This window comes from Cherax quadricarinatus, chromosome 42, assembly GCF_038502225.1.
Source record: "Cherax quadricarinatus isolate ZL_2023a chromosome 42, ASM3850222v1, whole genome shotgun sequence".
Lineage (NCBI taxonomy): Eukaryota > Metazoa > Arthropoda > Malacostraca > Decapoda > Parastacidae > Cherax > Cherax quadricarinatus.
This window is the reverse complement of record NC_091333.1, coordinates 2,917,335-2,939,188: the sequence shown is the minus strand read 5'-3', so window position 1 is coordinate 2,939,188 and position 21,854 is coordinate 2,917,335. Positions and strand designations below refer to the sequence as shown.

At 41.0% G+C, this 21,854-nt stretch overlaps 1 protein-coding gene across 3 annotated transcripts in view; it reads right to left on the bottom strand.

The window, feature by feature from the left end:
- The window catches only part of LOC128695595 (putative ferric-chelate reductase 1 homolog), a 122,793-nt gene extending 104,941 nt beyond the window's left edge, over nucleotides 1-17,852 (bottom strand). For 2 of the 3 annotated variants that reach the window (XM_053786306.2, XM_053786308.2), the window contains exons 1-2: nucleotides 17,646-17,851; nucleotides 4,170-4,504 (exon numbers count right to left, since the gene is read on the bottom strand). In XM_053786306.2, coding sequence (XP_053642281.1) covers nucleotides 4,170-4,504; nucleotides 17,646-17,655 — 345 coding nt within the window. In that variant the 5' untranslated portion in view covers nucleotides 17,656-17,851. Of the gene's footprint in view, nucleotides 1-4,169; nucleotides 4,505-17,645 lie in introns of all 3 variants that reach the window. The other variant, XM_053786307.2, reaches the window with a different exon arrangement.
- Nucleotides 17,853-21,854: the final 4,002 nt, after the last annotated feature.

The window sequence follows — 21,854 nt, the reverse complement described above, 5'->3', positions numbered from 1 at the left end:
GGTGAATCTTCGTTGTGGGCGTGTCAGGAAACTGCCACGTGATGTCCTTCAGTACACCCTCTCCTTTATAAATAGGTTCACCATTCCAAGGTTTTGCCGCGGAGTTCCCTTCCACTCCCTCCCACTTTCCACTACCCTGGTACCAGTTCCCGTGATCAGTATAGCCAACACACATTAGAAATCAACTACATTCTAAACATTTAATAAATCCTAACATGCACAGCAAACACTGAAGTACAGAATCAAGACGCTCAAAAACCAGTGTTCACTATAGTGCTCCACATACGACACAGAAATCTTACACTTTCACACTATAAATCACAACTGATATACACCTTCACTCTATACTTCACACTGCCATACACCTTGACGCTACACAACATACTTAGTCAAAACAGTCCATTTGACACCTTTGATGAGTTTTGAGTCTAATCTCGGAGGCTGGCCATGGGCTAGGCTCGTCTGGTGCTTGCCTGGTCAACCAGGATGTTGCTGATGGAGGCCCGCTGCCCCACATATCCATCACAGCCTGGTTGATGTGGCACCTGGTGAACGTACTGGTCCAGTTTCCTCTTGAAGGCTTCTACACTTGTTCCAGCAGTGTTTGATATCTTCTGGTAAGATGTTGAATAGCCTGGGGCCACGAATGTTGATACAGTGTTCCGTTATTGTGCCCACCGCACCCCTACTCCTCACTGGGTTTATTTTGCACTTCCTCCTATATCGCTCACTCCAGTATGCTGTTATGGCAGTGTGCAGATTTGGGATAGGGCCCTCGAGTACTTTCCAGGTATATATTAGCATTCATCTCTCCGCTCCAGTGAGTACATGTTCAAGACTTTAAGGCATTCTCAGTAACTAAAGTGCTCTACTGGCTTGATAAAATTTCTATCAAATCAAGCAGGAAGAGAGGGGGGCGGGGTAAGAAAAAAAAAGGTGTATGTAACTCCTTTAATCTGAGTCCTGCGTTTTTTCCTGTCCGCATTCGCTGGCTCTTTCGTTAGAGCAGCCCGGCCTGAGGTCAGGCTTCCCTGTTGACTGCCTTTTCAACCAGGCCTCACAATCCTGCCATCCGGCACTTTTAGAAAGAAGCTGTCAAGTGTATAAAATCACACGACTAGTCTTGCCTTAACATGTTTAATGAGAACGACTGACTAATCAACTTATGGAAAACATTATCTCTAGTATCCTAGTCTATGATGATGCATTTAATGTAATGTTGTATGTATTTTTTAATTAGATCTAGGTATCTTCTATAATTTAGGGCGAGCATATTAATATTTTACGTAAATATTTGAATTTACCAATTTCACACAATATGCTCGCTTCCGTAAAAAAAAATATCAACAAGGAAAATTAAGTATATAAAATCACACTGGAATGTATATTGTACAAGAAAACTTCAGACCTGGAAATATAAACACATGCAGTATAATGTGATCCTTTATTGACTACGTTTCGCCCACACAGTGGGCTTTTTCAAGTCACAAACAGAACTAGTTAGTTCTGTTCATGACTTGAAAAAGCCCACTGTGTGGGCGAAACGTAGTCAATAAAGGATCACATTATACTGCATATGTGTTTATATTTCCATTGTGTCGGTATTTTATACCATTTATTTCCAAAACTTCAGACCTGCTGGAATTCATATCCCATGTAAGAAAACTCCAGACCTACTGGAAGCCTTCAAGTGTTGGGGGCCCATTATTCACACACTGCGTTGGATCTAATGTTGAAAGGTAAAAAGTGTTAGTGCAATGCGGTATATATAATATTAATACCTGCAATGAGGCTGCCATTATGGTGGATTCTGAGAGGAAATGGAGTTACCCTCCACTTCTCGGACCAGACGAGATTACCTCCATTTCCCCAGGTGAGGTATGACCCCAACGAGTTGAGTGCTGCCCCATGAATATAATAAAATGAGCAATCCCCCAAGGGTTGCCAATTATGTGCAAATATAAATATACACAATTCTGAACTCTTTACAGGTCAGACTGTACCACTGAAAATCTGCCCAAATTAATGAACTATACAATTCAAAAACTAAAAATTTACATGGGCTGCACTGGACTAGGTACCCCCTAACCAGTATTGCCTGGTGGTGGTCTGGGAATCATCCCTTCCCCCTACTCGCCCCACGGCCCGGTTTCTGACCAAGCCTTCAGTTCAGTTATCAGTCAAGATGAAGTTTGACCTGGCGTCCGACGCAGGTACCGCAGACTAGATGATCAGGACCAGTTTCCAGTAGCGGGTCTACTTCCCTCTTGAAAACGGGTCTACTGATAATTCCAATTACACTTAAAGAGGGTGTATTAAAGCCTTTGACCCTTTATGCTTATTTAGTTGCACACATTACCGGGAACACCCTATTAAAGTATCAATAACACTAATTGCTAACCGTGATAGAAGCAGCGGTGCAGAAGTAGAGTAGCAAGGGTCGACTTGCTCGTCTAACGGACCCCACACCAGCCTCCCTCCTCCCTACCCGCCAACAGCAGCAGCACCGACTAAGTTTAACAAGATAAAACTTAGCTTTCAAAAATGTGCATACTGAGTAAACACCTACCTTTACTTTCCCGTATTCCATCATTTAGTGTGCTAGTGTGACTTATAAATGATCTAAGCTTTTTTTCTCTCCCATGTGCGTGTTATTTTGGAATTGTTCCAGTCACGGTATTGTGCCTTTTTGTTCTTTATTGAAAGAATATTTCCATTCCAATTTAGGCCTGGTCTGAGACCGGGTCACTAAGGGAGATAATCCCAGGAACCAATAACAAAGATAACCTAACAATTGCTACAATTAAGGTTTCTACAACTAGAACATTACAAAAATCTTGACCTATAGGCTTAAAGTACTCTAAATTTAATTTAAAACAATAGATATGATCAAAATAATACACAAGCCTCTAAACGCGCACGCCCTCAAGCGTCAACGAAAATACACATGGACATTCACAAGTCAACACCTTGAACCCTGATTGGTTAACCAATCTGGATCACATCCAAAAAATATTTGCTGTGCGTCCATCATGTCGACCTTTGGTATTTCACACGTAATAAAAATAAAAGATGGCAGGTAAGAATAACTTAGTCTATCCTATAATCTAGGGAACCTTGCTGCGGATAGGCTGAGCGGTAGGTTTGAATGATAGATGTATAGCAAGGATGGATGGTCTTTACCACAAATCAAGCCCAATGAGCAGGAAACAGCCGAAATTTAAACTGTTGAGCCAATGTTTATCTTTTACATATTTTATTAAATATAAATATGAATATTATCTGTCACGCCACTGTTTCATATCTATCCGCTACACAACTACTCTCTCCACATTCGTCTTATCTACCGCACCTCGAGAAGGTTGCTCATACAACAATTAGGGACCCCAATGAAAGTCAATCAGTCACAGTATTTGATTTCACTGGATTATCTTAGGTTAACTACATAATGTAATGTACGTTTTGTACCCGAAACATGTGTGCCCTTAAAAGCATACTAAAAGAAATTAACATGTACCCAAAGCCTAAATAAACTTACCTGTTTATTTCACCCTAGATTACTGCTTAAAACGGCATTTAAGTCACCGAGGAATCCCCCCCCATTCCTTCCGCCCCCCTCGCGTCATTTTCTTATTAATGATGTATGGTAGCAGCAAAGAAAAAGGTACAATACCGTGACTGGAACAATACACAAATAATCCTCCCATACGAGAGAGGAGCTCCTCTCTATGTGCGGGTTATTTATGTATAGTAGTATAGTAAAAAAGTAAAACGCACTGGGAGGGAAAAGTATTGAGGCTGCATGTATTAAAATAGATATGACAAGCACATGAGACGAGTCATCGTACGCGAGCCCCCACAACCTGAGAAGTCATGATGGCGTGAGGAAACAAAATAGCCAACGCTTCAGTGTCCCCCTCTTCCTCCCATATATAAATGTCCCACACCCCTGGACGCACCATGTGAACAACCATGATTCACTGAAGCAAGCTTTTTTTTTAATTCGTTTGCCAAAGAAACTCACCTGACACGGGTCTGTCATAAGATAGCCCGAGAGGTGCTGCTGGCACTACGGCGGGGAAGCAGTAGGAAGCAACTGCAAGTTTATACGTTTATACACATTGCCAGAAGCAAATTTTTATTTAAAATTCGTATTATGAGGTACTTACGTTCATTCCGTTGTCACAGTTGAGGTACTTGTGGTCAGTGGTGAAGAACGTACCCGTTACCTTCCGGGTGTCAGACGCCAATGCCTGTATTACGAATCCCTTAAAGTTAGTGTTTCCAGGTGCCTGTAGAGTCACCAGCATCTTCTCGCCTGCCAGAACCTGTGCAGATCCCGGTGTTATGGTATAAGGCGAAGGACTGTTCTGCGGGTCTGCGCCATGGATGGGCCTTCTGTTGGCGCAGGCAGTGTCAGGCGCGCCCTGAGAGAACGCCCACGCACACCCACTCATGCACGCCCACACCACTAGTACCGTCTTCCCCACATAAGCACCCAGGCCTGGAGAGGAAATATTATAGCAATGAACCTATGAAAAATAGACAGCATATTCTGGTAGTAAACAGGACAGCAATCAACAACCTGACTGTGTTGTGGAGAGCGCTAGGTCTAAAAGGTTATCCAATAATAATTTCATTTCAGCATGATACATGTTTGTATAGCGGAGCATAACAATTAGGTGTATATGCCAAAAGCCCCTTTATATGCAGAGCATTTCGGGCAAACTTAAGATTAATAAGGCAATAACAGTGCAGTAATTGTACATATGGTCATTAGGCGAGTTACAAAGTTATATACATAGAAATCAAACGTCTAGTGGCAAGATAATTTCACGTTAAAACACAAAACATGGTACATGTAAAACTGTACACCATTAAAACAGAGATTCCAGGCTAAAGATATTACATTCTTAAAGACAAATGATGATGAAAAACTACAGAAAAGATACGGTACTAAAAAGTTTTTCTTTAGAAATATAATGGTAGGAAGCAAAAATGGGATCAAAGGTAAAATGTACGGCAGCTACTGAAAAATTATATAATGAAATTCTACACGAAGACTGGATACTACTAGGATAAATGTGCTTTAATTTCAAACAGGAAATGACATTCCTAAATTATTTTCTCGCCCAATTACCTGCACACGCGAATTTTTGCTGGCTATATAAATAATAACCGTCTGTAGTATGCTGCAAATAGGAGGTGAATCTTTGGCAGGCCTTGGTTATTATATTATTTAGGGAGAAGCGCTAAACCCGTAGGAGTGTATTGGTAATGGGAGGCAATTAGAGGACAAGTCTCATCTTTGATCAAGAGCGCCTCATGAGCATCAAGAAACTTCCCTTGAGGGGTATGACCGGCACTGAGAAATGTTGCAATGAGAATGTATAAGAAAGACGCAGAGGGAGGTGACCTTGAGTCCGTCGCAACCTGATCCTGTTACCCATGGCAGTCACGCCTCTAGCACCTGCTCTCACACAAACATTGACCCAGCAGGTGCAAGAACTTCTCAACCTAGCCTAGAACACATCATCACTTGTTTTTTATGTGCGTCAGGTTAACTTCTTTCAATGTGTGAGGGCCAAAATGTATTTTTTAAAGTGTCATTATTAATATTATAATTAAAAACTTCCATCTTCCTTTGGAAGTACTGGGTTATGGTGTCTACGTTGGACTGCGTGCTGTTAGCACGAACAGAATAGAATGACTGATCAGGCCCTCAACCAGGATGCACGGTCAGACACACAGCTAGGAGGAGGGAGACTATGATCCCTGGAATCTACTACAGGTATACCTGTGGATTACCTCGATCGTGTTCTATAGCTGGTGTGATTAGGTGTCTTAATGGAGATAAGAAAATTGTGAACTTCAGGGTAGCTTGTTCGCATCTCAATGTCATAACACCCAATTTTCTAAAATGAAGGTAAATACAAGATTATTGTTATAATCAAAAAGAAGCGCTAGGCCACAAGGACTATACAGCAGGTAAATACAAGAATAATGGGTCTATGTATATTATATCCGTAAATTTATATAAAATTCTAAGAAAAAGCCTATATTTGCCTTTCCGATACTCAGTGGTATTATCTTTATACTTCATTTTCTCTTCGCTGGTATTACTGGTGAATACTATTCAGCACATTCACTGCAGTAACCTTCAATACAATCTTTTGCACCATTACCCAGTCTCTAGCGAGTCTAAAGCTTTTTCCCTGTTTGAGCAAGTGACAATTTGCAGAGAACCAAGATGACTGCAACGAAAATGAATATATATCATATTTAGCAATAACTGCTTCTACATGTAAATTATTATAGATTGTTCAAAAGTATAAACCTGTTTTCTCCAGTCAGGGAATTATGTCTGGTCACTGCAAATTCATCAGGATTACTGGCAATATAAACACAAATGCAGTATAATGTGATCCTTTATTGACTACGTTTCGCCCACACAGTGGGCTTTTTCAAGTCACAAACAGAACTACCTGGGGTGGAAGGAACGCGAGTATTTATAGTCCGGCTGAGGTCAGGTGAAGAATGCTGCATCTGATGATGTACCGAGTTGGGTTGTAGAGTCTAAAAACTTGGGTAGCTTGGAAAGGAGACTGGACAAGTTTGTGAGCAGACCTTCTACAGTGTTCTTATGTGGGATAGTGCTATCCCACATAAGAACACTGTAGAAGGTCTGCTCACAAACTTGTCCAGTCTCCTTTCCAAGCTACCCAAGTTTTTAGACTCTACAACCCAACTCGGTACATCATCAGATGCAGCATTCTTCACCTGACCTCAGCCGGACTATAAATACTCGCGTTCCTTCCACCCCAGGTAGTTCTGTTTGTGACTTGAAAAAGCCCACTGTGTGGGCGAAACGTAGTCAATAAAGGATCACATTATACTGCATTTGTGTTTATATTGCCATTGTGTCGGTATTTTATACCATTTATTTCCAGGATTACTGGCATTGGCCAAAAATGACTGATAAGGAGGTCGCTGGAGGGTTCTCCATTTACAATTTATAGGATCAAATTCATAAATTTAATTTTTTAGGATAAATTGATAAGTTATGAAAGAGATGTTTTAAAGGTCTTTTATTTATGTTACAAAAATGTGCATTACCAATGTGTCAATTAATAGCAATACTGAGCGCGGGGGTTCCTTGCCAGTCAACGAACAAGGATACTTCAGTCACGAAGCCGCGGAATAACAGATTTCGTGATGTGGCTCTTTGCATAAAAACGCTGCACTACACTAGGTGAAAGATTCTGGGAAATAACTGACCACTTCTGGGTATGTTAGTACAGTTAGTGAGGACGTTTTTCTAGGCTTCCCTGGACGCGTTCTTTTGGTGTGGGCATATCAACACTGTCCTCAAGGAACCAGGTCCTCTCTGGACGCTCAAACACATCGCTGGCTTCTACTATTTCCTTCGTTTGATGGCCAGTCTTTTGTAAGCCTATTGTCTCCCCAACTCTATTGTCAGCGATTTGCTCATGTATATATTTCGAAAAAAAAAAAAAGTCCAGAAAAACTCCACCCTTAAGATCACATGATGCAAGGGAACCAATCTTCATCAGTCAAACCCAGACGGCACTTTGGATACAGCCAGTAGCCAAAGGGAATCCTGAGACGTTCCCTTTCGAGTTTCCAGGCCATTATAACTGGCATACTTTACATGACGAGCACTGTATATAGGTTATTAGTCATTATCATCACTCAAATTCATTCAGCAATATTATTTACCGATACTGAGTGGATGGATACCTACAAAGTGGATACAGATACAAAAGGAGTATAAAGTAGATATATACCAGGTGGGAACAAAGTAGTTTTGCATGAAAAACTACTATCTTACAGTTTTGAAGACAGATCTTCAGTATGACAGTGATTCTAAGACTGAAGTGCCCGAGTTCATATAACGAGGGAGAGCGGGAAAGTTATGAAGACATTTAGCACAATTTTTTCACAAGGTTAAATTGGCGTGCTCACTCAGGTGCAACATTGCGGGCAGTAGAAAATGAGCTTTCTCAGAGTTATGGTCATCTAGCATTGTACTGGGATCATGACGATGTGGAAGCTTTCTCTTAAAGATCACAATCCTCAAGGGAGGTTCCTTGAAGCTGGTGAAAAGCTACAGAACCAAGGAATTAGAAACGGCCTCCTCTCCTTTGAATCGGACCTGATTGTGTCCCATCCCTCAGGCACTGTATGACCCCTATGGGTCTCCCCCTGTTTCCCTAAATATAATTATCTCGCAGATCACCATCATCCCGAGTTTATTTTTTTCGCAGATCCTAGTTCTGATTCATTTAATTTCAACACAAGCACGCTATTCTCTGGCATTTATATTGATTTTATGTCATCTTAGAGCATTAATCTAAAAGATCGGAAAAAAGAACGTAAAGTCCTCTATATAATCTCAGGAGTGCCGGGCCTCTGTTTTCAGGAAGGGCAAAGCATCGGATGTTCCACCTAGTAGGGAAAATTAGCCTAATGGGCACTCAAAGTTCGTGCTCTGACCGTAAGGTGGCTGCTCTGAAAGGAAGCGACCAGTCCTCGGAGGTCTTGGCCCTCCAATGAAACGTGTTGTATGTTGCATTTGTGATAGAGCTAGTGCTAGGCCACGAAGGTAAAATTTGCTGACTGTTGGTGGTAGTCCCTTCAATGACGTTACCCAAGCTACTTAAAGGCTTTTAAAAGCGAGTATGAGCCCCTCTCAACTGGCCTCCCTACTTAATGCCACCGTTGAAAAGATATAATCTGGAGAGAGTTCCGGGGGTCAACGCCCCCGCGGCCCGGTCTGTGACCAGGCCTCCTTAGGTCAGTGTCCCAGGATGCGACCCACACCAGTCGACTAACACCCAGGTACCCATTTTACTGATGGGGAACATAGACAACAGGTGGAAAGAAACACGTCCAATGTTTCTACTCTGGCTGGGAATCGAACCCAGGCCCTCACCGTGTGAAGCGAGAGCGTTAACCACCAGGTCACCAGAGCCCTTCCATTTCATGAATGTAATGCTTGCTACTTAATTTTCATTTTTTTTAATGAAGGTACTATTTTCCTTAATTTGTCAAGCCCGCAATTTATACCAATTGCTCTGAACAATTTCAAGTCACTACGCCTGACAATACTGAGTATGGCCGGGATCGCTCGCTTACTATACTTTATATACGGCAGGGAAAAAAATCTCATGACATGGGTCTTGTTCGAATCACCCGCTCAGAGCTTTATATAAAAATATTAAAGGGTTTAATAAAGCATAAGTTGATGCAGTATTATGCCGCTGACACATACTTTTGAAATATCGTTGACGAGTTTCGAGTTTTTCTATTCACGGAACCTGGCTTTGGGCCAGGCTGATAGGGTGGGTCAATTACTTTAATGCATAGTGATAGGTATGTGGATCATTGGGCCACCAGCAGCAACAGCCTGGTTGACCAGACAAGCACCTGGTAAAGTAAACTAACTTAAGGCGTTCTCCCCTGGCCTGCGGTTGCTTGGGGTGGGATGTGTATCTCTCATTTATCAGCTGGCTACTTAGCACAGTTCTCTCAACATTAAGACAACCTATAAAGTTAAAAGGAAATAATTAGCAGCTGACAATGGCGTTATCACTAGATACCGAGAGTTGCTGATGACTGGACAGCAACAATACAAGTGAAACCCCAGTTATTGTTTATCCATCTAAGTGACCAACCTACCGCTACAACCAAATTGCACACCGTAACGCCTCTCTACACTACTTCATAAAATTTCATTTCCAGAGAACAATGATCTTCAATTCAAAGGTAAAAGACCATATGGTATTTTCAATTTATTATGTTCGACGAAATTTTAAGCCATACATTTTCCATAAAAGCTGAGAAATCCCATATTTAAGAATTAATCTCGACTACTTATTTCAGCGCGCGTGAGCTTGGTACTTTACATGTATATATATAATATATGCATTATACACTCGGTAGCCACTTAAGATACATCTGATCGTTAATGTAAATATCTTATCAGCCAATCACGTGGCACCACCTCAATGCCTACAAGCATGCAGACATGGTAAAAAAAAGTTCAGTTGTTCAGACCGAACATCAGAATGGGAAAGAAATGTAATCTAGTGGCTGATCGTGAAATGATTGGTAATTCCAGAGGGGAGGATTTGAGCGTCTCAAAACTGAAGGATGAGACTTGCGCAACTGGGTATACCTGGAGAGGGTTTCGGGGGGTCAACGCCCCCACAGCCCTGTCTGAGACCGGGCTGCGGGGAACAGGGTCTGATCAACCAGGCTGTTACTGCTGGCCTCACGTAAACCAACGTACGAACCAGAGCCCGGCTGATCAAGTACTGACTTTAGGTGCCTGTCCAGAGCCTTCTCGAAGACAGCCAGGGGTCTATTGGTAATCTCCCTTATGTATGCTGGGAGGCAGTTGAACAGTCTTGGGCCCCTGACACTTATTGTGTTGTCTCTCAGTATCTTCGTGCTTGAAATCCGGAGAAGCTGGGGTGCTGCAGGTCAGATGGTCATTTTAAACAGCGATGGCCACATACTCCTGATAAGCCAGCCATTGCACGAGTAGTGGTGAATGTGTCTCCTTTTTTGGGTCAACCTACCTTGGTGGGGGTGGCCGATGTGGTAAAAAAAATTATTTTAATTGAAAATAAAATTTTTCTGGAATAAAGTTAGGGTAAATAATTTGCTTATAAACTCGATCGCTAGCCTGCATAGACTGTCTTTAGTTTTTTGTTTATAAGATCATTCTCTAGTTCTTGTTTATAAGTTCGATCGCTATCCTGTATACTCTCTCTCTAGCCTTTCTAGAGAGAGTATACAGGAGTAAAAGAGGCTTAGCGCTTCTTTTTTATTATTTGCCCCGCTGTTCTCCGTAACCTATTACTCTCTAGTCTTTCTTTAAAAGCTCGATCGCTAGCCTGTATAGACTCGTTCTCTAGATTTTGTTTATAAGCTCGATCGCTAGCCTGTATAGACTCGTTCTCTAGGTTGTTTATAAGCTCTGATCTAAATAACCGTGGCCCTATAAACCCCAACAGCAACAACATCTAAATAACAGTTACTCTCCCCTTCTCATCAAACCTAATTGCCTCATATTCCCTGGGCACTGTACAACCCGTACGCGTTCAGCTCTTCCCCGTAAATATAACACTAATAATCACCTGATGTACTGTAATTTTCCAGACAGCGGGTATGAGGATGAGGTGTGGCTGGTTGGTTAATTGGATTTGAAGCCTATCCACTACTCGAGGGCCATTAAAAGTTGCTTGTGCTGAGCATTTCGGGCATATTAGGTCAGTTTTGTTCCAGGATGCCACCCACACCAGTTGACTAACACCCAGGTACCCATTTTAAACTGATGCGTGAACAGGGACAGGGAGAGCGGGTGTCTTATGGAAACACGTCCCTAATGTTCTTATGTTTTCCAGCCGTAACCGAGGAGATTCGAACCCCGGACCTCAGTGCGTGAGCTGAGTGCGCTAGCGATCGAGTTAAGGGACAGAAGCTAAAACGTTGTGTAGTTTTAAAAATAGATTAGATAAATACACGAGTGGGTGTGGGTGGGCGAGTTGAACCTGACTAGCGTGTGCTAGTAAGTCTGATGCTGTGCTCCTAATGTGGATGTAACTTGACCTGACTAGGCTTAAGCCGGTGGGAGACTGGGACTTGCCTCGCATGGGCCATTAGGCCTGCTGCAGTGTCCCTTCTTTATGTTCTTATCTATGTATATGAGTAATATGCGTGTGCGAGCCGAGGGGAAGGGGGAGGGGATGCCTGGAGTGACGCCTGTTTTCAACACCATTTTTTTTATATTCACTGTGAAGCCTTGCTAAACCGTAGTCATACGACACCTGATAAATGAAAGATGATCAGGTTTAATGAGAGGAAGAGGGTTGCTCTAATTCTTCTGATCAAGAACTTACCAGCATCAAGGCATTTCCCTCGATGTTAAAAAAAAAAAAACACGTTTCAAGGAACACACTTCTCTTGACCAAGAATGGGAACTCCATTTTATTTACTAAATTAGATGCATGGCTTTTTATCATTGACTAATACCTGTCAAAGTTAATACCTGTAGCTTTTTGATACGTAAAATATATGGTTATTCGCCTCTGGAGAAAAATTCATACACAGAAAAAGAATTGTGCAAATAAAGTCGAGCACAGGAATTACTGGTAAATAAGGCAATAGACTGGCAGCCTCTCTTAAAGCTGGCCACACCCAACGCCTAGAGCATTCACTTTGCTGCGAGCACTAACACTTCCCCAAAACCACCACCACCACCACTATTACGTCCACCGCATCAGCTCAAGCATAACCACTTAAATCGGGTCTAGGCAAAGAGAAAGGAGATGCAGTTTTATCACTAGCATAGCAAAAGGACCATTTGGTCATTCATTGCGTTTAACATCAACGGTTGCTAACATCAATATTAATTCGATGACATTACCAATGATTTTTTAATTTGCTATCATCAATGTGCTGCTATCGTGACTAATTTACTGTCAGTTGAGATAGATCACAATATTAAAATACAAATCTTAAGAGCATTAGCTTAAGTCCAAGTGTAAATATCTGTTTTATAGTAAACAAAATTGTTGATGGGTTCTTAGTTTGGTTAGGTCGCTCAAATTCCAACATCACACTGACAATAACTCAAGTGTTCCTAAGAATACATATATATTATTTTTGAACAATTGAATATCGAAGCTAAAATAATTCACAACTAACCCACAATTTGGAGACTACGCCTCGGTCCATCCTGGACCATTATTAAATAGCGACTTTATATACAGACCCCCAAAATTAGAAAGTGACCACTATAAGTTGTGGAAAAAATATAGATCGATCAACTAATAGACATAAGTACGGCGAAATCTAAAGAGGGTCCAGTCACAAGTGGCGTTCCACAGGAACCTGTTTTTGGCCTTTGTTCGTAATCTCCATTAATGACCTTGACAGAATAAAAAGTAATGGGAAGAGATAAAATGACAAAAAGAGGTAGAGTAATAACTGGAGTTACCATACAACTTCAGAATGGTTTGAAAAAGTTAATGGAGTAGGAAAACTGAATGACGCAGTTTATGGTGAACAAGTGGTAAAGGGAAATGCAGTTATATGGAACCCTCGCGGTAGACTGGTTCAGACAGATAAAGCTGGCAAGGGAAGGGTGGATATATAAATAATAACGAGTAGCCGTGAAGAGGAGTAAGTGCACATCAGATCACTAATTCGTAAAAGTCCTAAAAGTTTTCGGGCAAGAGGTTCGGCTAACTTTTACAACCTCCACATTTGAGTGTTATTTCATGTAGAAGTTGCAACAAGATCTGTGGTGTAAATAGCAAGAGGCCTAGACACTATTATCCATAATCTTAAACAAGCACGCCGCACTGACAATGCATGCGAGATACACGAGCCAGCACTAAGAGACATCTTATGAAGTAGATCACTTCTGGCTTACCTTTAGTCAAAGGTGGTCATCATTAACCCTACGGCCCGGTCCCAGACCAGGCCCCTTACTTGACGGTCTAATCAATCAAGCTTTTGCTATACGCCATATGAAGTCAAAAGTACGCGCCACAGCCTAGCTGATCAGGAACCAATTTGAACTATTGAAGTGCTTGCTTAAAGACAGCTAAGGTATCTGTTGGTAATTCCTCTTGTATATAAAGGGAAGGTACTGAAAAGTTTTGGCCATTCTACACTTGCGGTAGTACATTAAGAATGTACTACCGGAACCTTGTGTGACACGAGATATTTTTAGACCGTCTGCCGAATCCCTTGCTCTCATAGGGAGAATTTCAGTTTCTAGAATTAATGCATTAATGATATTAAAAACCAATAAACATATGAATTAGACATGTGCAACACCTGGGTATCTTTATTTTAAAGACGTTTCGCCAATCTGTGATCTTTTAAATTCAATACAGCGATTAAATATGGAAGACAGTGAAAGATGAGGTAATCAACCCACAGCTCTGAAGGTGCTCAATACTTCAGTCTGTTTGAATCTGAAGCAGCAGCAGCAGGAAATTGACCCTTATAAACACTAGTCAGATGAGGTTCAGCAGTTTAAGACAATCAGAGGTAGGCGGTACCCACTAGTGGAAGTAGGTCTTCCCAGCGATCTACTCCAAGGCTGTGGACTGATTATCTCAAACTCCCTCATCTTCCAACATTTCTCTCTGTATCGGACTGAGGAAGCCACTGCCTGGCGAAACGCTTTCAAAATAAAAATATCCAAGTCTTACACAAGTCTCACATTCATCAACTTTTTTTTTATAAATGCTTTACAAAACTCACATGAGTAAAAACTCTAAACAAACCTGTCACTGAACTCTTAATTATGCCTCATTAGATTCTCGCCCCTAATGTTGGTAATTTTAAGTAAAACTTGACGAGGATATCCTTGCAAGGCTGCATGTGCTATGCAGGTGACTCAGGTGGGGGGGGGGGGGGATTACTATGTAATACGACAAAAAAAAAAGTTTCTCACAGCTTTTGTTTTCCCCGAGTGTATTTTATCAGTACAGTACATGCATTATACATATACTACACCAGTTCTTCGAAGTGTTCAAGCAGGAAAACACGTATCTTTTAGCAAATCGTAATCCTAAAGAGTCCCTACAGAATCAGTCCGCCAGATCCCATGATTCCTTCCCTCTCCGCCCTAGGCGGCCAGATTTTTGATCTGAAGGGCGTATGGGTTTTCAGTTCACTTCCCAACACCAACCACCCCCACCCCAAATTCTAACCCAAGTCCCATCCTGGGTCTTTGGGTGCCAAATCAAGGGGATGACTTGATACTGAAAGAACTGATAAGACACACGCAAAGTGTTCCACATGTGTCTTATCTACCTGTCGATATTGTATAACAAATATAATGATGAAAATATAGATTTACATTTGAAATATCTAAACCAGTGTTGGCCACAGAGTGATGCTGAAGGAATGGGAGCTACCTATCCTTTACCTAAACCTTATTACCTTCCATTCTCAAGGATCTACATGACATTTATTAGTTTAGCGCCTGCCCAGGATTAAAATACTTCAATGAAAACACTCACGAAAACAGAACTTTCACGGGATGTATACAAAGTTTTGTTCACGTGCAGTGATCTTAAAGATCGGTTCATTTGAACGAAACGTTGTGCATCTCTAATAAAGGTTCTCCTGACTCTCAAAGCCGCAATAACACGATTGCAATCAAATCGCAGAACAGGTGGCACTCGAACCCCATGGCAGGCGAGTCCTAAAACTCGCAGGCTAGTATGTTAACCACTGGACCAGCTGGCTCTAATAATTAATCAAAGAAGTAATATTTCTATACACCACAGGGAGGTTAGCATGGGCTCCACTGTGGCCACAAATGCAGGTTTTTACAGACGAATCCCACATCAGCATGGCTGTCACGTGCTCTAGCTCAAGTCCCTTCAAAGCCTCCATGATGCAACGTTACTCCCCTCGGTTAAAATAACAAGGTTTAAGCTTGTACAATAATATACATCATAGGTGAGGCCTCATTCAGCTTACAAGGCGAACCCCTGGGTTTCCATATTACAGAACGGATACGGGGTGAGCCGTCGTGGCACTGGCTCTAGGCGCCAAAGTTTAAGGGGAGCCAAAAATTAAAAACACAAAGATTAATCAATTTATATATTATGAATAATGCCACAGAAATGAGTGGCACTGGGCCGAGAATTGTATGGCTTTAGAAATTTTGCTTAAAGATGGATGTCAGAAAGACATCTTTCGCATTGATTTATACGAAGACACTTGATAAATAATTTCGAGGGAAGTTATTCTCAACGATAATTTTTCTCCGTTCTACGATGCAGCAAGACCGGTTGGATGGATCGGTAACTTAATCTTCTGGATATGTCATCGCAAAGGATTTATAAGAATGGACATAATGCGTTGGGAAACAAGAGAATGTTGAAAATAATCCTCTGCACTAGGAATCTTACTTAAGATATCCCCCCCCACCCCCACCCAGAACGTACAAGCTAGAAAGGCATAATAATGAGTTGAAAAAAAAGATGAAAAATAAGTATAATAAAGTGGGTAGAAACAGGATATCTAATCTTAATAAAACTAAATGGACTGAAGTTGAATAAATTCAGAAAAGATATAGAAAATCGCAAGTGGAACATACTCAAGTAATACATTATACGCTAATAACGGCTGATATGGAGATCGGGTCCTTTTGAAATATCACGCTTTATTTTCTTTATTAAAATACAAGTATGCTACTTATACCAGTACAAATTATTTATCGTACAAACCATTTTGGGAGATGCTAATAAAAACTTTTAGGACGTGCAGTACGTTATGCCAGTCAATGGTTCGTATTTATGCTCCTGGCCAATCACAGAAAATATATTATTATTATTATTATAATCAAAAAGAAGCGCTAAGCCACAAGACAGAAAATATAAACAAAGACTAAATGAATGAATGTCAACAAAGTGCCCTAGTCCCATATCTACCGCTGGCAGAGCAAGATTAGGTTCGGTTATTGTGTTAGGTTTAGTTTGGTTAAAGTACGCTTATTAAAACTGCACAACAATAATGTCCATGACTTAACTAACCTAACACAAGGATCGGATCCCCATAATTACCCTAATATCTTGGGAAGCTTCAAATAATAGCCAGTCAAAAATGGTTGTGTAAGACAGACATGCCTACCACGAAACCAGCAGGTATACTGCAATGTTCCTCTATTCTTATGTTTTGTCATCTTCACACAAACAGACTTTAGAGTAATATTCTGTACCAATAGCAAATATCAAGTGTCAACGTCGATGTTATCACCAAGCTCGACTTGTGTTGCTTTATGCACAAGGCAGCCATCACAAGTGTAAACCACTCGTTTATCTGTTTCTTCAGACAATAGTGGCGTATATAATTAGGTTTAAAACAGCCTGCACGTGCGTCATAAAGGCTGAACTTCCCCGTACAGTATCAAAGAAACTAATTCCTAAAGTAAGAATTAATGTAGAATCTACATACATTAGATATGTACAGGCCTGGTCACAGTCCGGGCTTCGGGGGCGTTGACCCCTGAAACCCACTCCAGGTATACCTGTGTAGGTAAGCAGAACAGGTGGTCCCCCCCCCCCCATTAAGACCCCACAAGCAGGCTACCCACTCACCAACCTCACCCGTCATTCTTTTTGCTGCTACATTGGATTTTTTTTTTTTTATATTCGGGCTTTCCTAATCCTGATATATAACTACTATAATAAAGGATTTCAATACCTGCCTATTTATTATGGTGAAACCAGACTTGAAATATTGTTGTACAACTTTTAAGTTTTAGTTTATAAGACACGTTCATAAAACAAGTTTATCTCCCAAACTGGTTTTTCACTTTCCTATAAAACTAATTTAGCTAAGTTTTGCAATGAAAATAGGCATGTAAAGGTATAAGAATTAGATAAAATACATGAACATAACTTTTATCTAGAGGCGACAACACAAAGGTGAAAAGCAACTGTACTTGCAAGTATGCCCAACTTTCAATGTTTACAGAGTTGTTTATACTGTAGTTGTAATTTGACACTAAATATACAAAATGAAGACAAGAAACATGCTTAGTTTTCGGATTAAGAAACATGTCAACCAACTCGACTCACTCCGAGCCATCTTGAAGTATTATGTAGGTCGCCCTCTCAAAGCATACACCCCAAATCCTTTTACGTAATCACTCAGTATATAAAGGGTCTCTAATTACAATTTCTTTCAGTTTTAAAAGTCGCTAAACAGCGAAATCATAGCACCGAACACTGAACAGAAGAGCAACACCACCACCTCAGAGCTCTACAGTGAACTGCTGGCTAGACTATGTCTTTCCATTCACCTGAACATTACGCTCCGTCCAGGGCTTCTTGCCATGAACGAACTCTTTTAACTCAGTCCCTTTACGATCTCAGTCATTTTATAGCGAACATTGTATTTAGCCTTATAACATTTAAAGTTTAAAGGCAATTTTGTGGTTTTGAGTTTTTAGTAATATATCACTGGTGTGAAGAAGAAAAGGATAATATGTTCTCAAAATTTCCTGATGTCTTATTCGTGTTGTTTAATGCGTATGGACGCCCGGTTAAATTACCTAGAATTCAAGATTACTCACAGAAAAGACACAACAAGCAACAATTCAGAACATTAATTAAAAATAATATCAATAACGATATATGTTAGTAAACAGGAAGAACATTAAATAATATCCTCCTTCATTTCTCTCCTATATTAAACCTCATTTATTAAATATATTGCGTATTTGTTTATATATATATAATGTGTGTGTGTGTGTAATCACTTAAGCCTATAGTATGTTGTCTCATTTGTATTCTTGTACAATGTTTCTTTTAATCTTATGTACAGTTTTGCATAATAAACTATATTTGTATAGGTTTGTATATGAGAAAGATGTAAAATCAGGAAAATTCTAGTCAACTGTAATTTTTGAGAAGCGTTCCAACTCCCATGGACATCACATCCACAGTTGTGAAGTTTTTACAACAAATATTTATCACACAGTAACATAGGTATAATTCAAGGAACAGATCTGTTTCACTACCCAACTCCCCGGTTCAGGTTAATAAATCTTCGTTATGCAAGATTCAATCAGTACTAACCTAAGAACGTAACAAAAACTTGGGAACTTTTGTATATATCTTCTCTTTCCGGTGAATTTTGAAACGTCGTAGACATTCCCGTCATCTATACGGACTACAGCTGACAGTTATTTTTAACAGTCCCTCTCCAGTAACTTCTACCGTTGGAAAGTGTTCCATCTACAGCTCCTCCCGCTGCCCCAGAGAACTCAATCAACAAAGCACTGAGGTGGATTATTATAAAATCATGGGGGAGCGCTAAACCCATAGGATTATACAGCGCACGTGGGGGTGGGGGATGGAAGGTATTCAGGCTCAATTCAGGGAACTGGAGCAAAGATTCAATTCCCTAGATCAAGAGCTCCTCACCAGCGTCAAGGAACCTCCCTTGAGGGGACACTCAGGTGGAATCTTTCCGGTAGTAGAGTAACAGCTTCCCCTGATGAACACTGACATCTTCATTCGCCATTATCATAGTCAAACACAATATAAAATAAAAAATCCATTTGCTCCAACACTTAGTGAGAGCAAGCAGTGCACATATCACTATATTACAGTATACGAGTAGCTTAACACTAATAATTAAATCTACACAGTCCTGAGTCCAGGGAAAATTACCTGTGAGTTAATCCTCACTCATCGGTCTCAGATCTTAATGGAGTGGCCTCTAATGTGTATAATAATTATGAGACATTAAATCATCTTGTGAACTGTAATGTAATTAATGATAATAACACTTAAGTTAAGAGAATGCGTGAAGTGAAATAAGTCGCCTTGCTCGGAGTGAACACGTTAGACCGCGTTGTTCCCGTCCCGAGGATAGTGAAGTTTTATGGAGTCACGACTTCTAAACCGGGACAAATCAGCGGATACCTCGTCCTGCTGGAATAAGAACCGTGTCGGTGTAGCAGGACATCGAAATGAGATGGTGAATGGAGGAAATAAGGAGTATCAATCACCCACAGCTAAGTAACCCTTCTAGTTATAGCAGACTGATACTGGCCAGTTAGGTATGTTGTAATTAGATAGGTTATGGGTGATCCAGCTACATCAAGTGACCACCAGAGAATATCTGGTAAGTGGTGGGATTATGTACAATTGTTTTTCTTTGATGGATATATCAATGTGTAACCTACCCCCCCTTCATTCAGTTAAACTAAAATAATCTATACAGTCCACAATTAAGTAGTAGCGCCGTACTTGTGGGTGCTATCCAATTTATACTGGTCTCCGATAGATATGGATGAGATTGTTAGGGTCGAGGGGGGTCACCTGCAGTGACCAGAGGTGGTTAAGTTTTCTCACATGTCTACACGGGGTGACTACGGTAAACAATATAGTTGTTGTCTCCCAATGAGATTACTCGTATGCATGTAATGTTGAGGTACGTACAGGTAATCACCCTAGAAAATTTTCCATACTTGGGAACTTTTGTATATATCTTCTCTTTCCGGTGAATTTTGAAACGTCGTAGACATTCCCGTCATCTATACGGACTACAGCTGACAGTTATTTTTAACAGTCCCTCTCCAGTAACTTCTACCGTTGGAAAGTGTTCCATCTACATCTCCTCCCGCTGCCCCAGAGAACTCAATCAACAAAGCACTGAGGTGGATTATTATAAAATCATGGGGAAGCGCTAAACCCATAGGATTATACAGCGCACGTGGGGATGGGGGATGGAAGGTATTCAGGCTCAATTCAGGGAACTGGAGCAAAGATCCAATTCCCTGGATCAAGAGCTCCTCACCAGCGTCAAGGAACCTCCTTTGAGGGGACACTCAGGTGGAATCTTTCCGGTAGTAGAGTAACAGCTTCCCCTGATGAACACTGACATCTTCATTCGCCATTATCATAGTCAAACACAATGTAAAATAAAAAATCCATTTGCTCCAACACTTAGTGAGAGCAAGCAGTGCACATATCACTATATTACAGTATACGAGTAACTTACACTAATAATTAAATCTACACAGTCCTGAGTCTCCCTATTCAGACTTTCTCAATAGACATCGACACCATGCCCAGCCCTTCTAGGGCAGGGTAGGTGCCTGAGCCCGAGCTTTTAGCTCATAAGACTGTCATTCCCATTAGGCCCCTTGGGGCGGGGATGGCAGACCAGAGAGGCCTAGCTTGTGGCTAGGCCTGGGGACAGTTGGTCCCAAATATGAGGAGGTACTTGTGCCTCCTCCCATGGGAGACTTAGGTCTCAGACAATCCCTAAAGAGGGAGCCAAGGCCGGGCCACCACTTGGAAAAGGCCCGGGCCGGGAGAATACCGGCGAATCTTTAATAAATAAATAATAATTCCTCAATACTTCAGGTTCTCCACAGGATGAGTAAACTCCTCAATGAACCTTCACCTCAGCAATATACATAGCCTACACATACAAGAAAAAATACGAGGAGTGTGGAACAGCCTGAACTATACAGTTCAATACCTAGACCATACTAGGTAGTGCCGGATTTACCTATAGGCCTGGTAGGCTTCAAAATCTAGGGGGCCCTTCGGCTAAGGAAGATTCCACCCCTGACATTTCACATTAATAATAATAATAATAATAATAATAATAATAATAATAATATCTTTATTTCTACAAGTACATGTACAAGGTATACAGGCCATAGCTGACATAAATGACATACTACTATATAGAAAGCTGCTTGTTATGCTGAGCATTTCGGGCAAATTAGATCAGTTTTGTCCCAGGATGCGACCCACACCAGTCGACTAACACCCAGGTACCTATTTTACTGATGGGTGAACATAGACAACCACTGAAAGGAAGCACGTCCAATGTTTCTACCCCTTCGCCAGGAATCGAACCAGGACATCTTACCATGTGAAGCGAGAGCTTTCGCCATTAGGCCACGGGACCTTAGAGGAAGAAAAGATGTTCTGATAAAGGCTAAAGGTATCCCCTTTCGGCTAATACATAATTATGATCAGTTAAATATTCTGGTGAGCTTCGAATGGTGAATAATGTACAGTTATACACCTGGAAAATTTTGTAAGTTATTTGTATAAACTAATTTTAATGAAATAAAAGTTTTATTTTTTTTTATTATCACACTGGCCGATTCCCACCAAGGCAGGGTGGCCCGAAAAAGAAAAACTTTCACCATCATTCACTCCATCACTGTCTTGCCAGAAGGGTGCTTTACACTACAGTTTTTAAACTGCAACATTAACACCCCTCCTTCAGAGTGCAGGCACTGTACTTCCCAT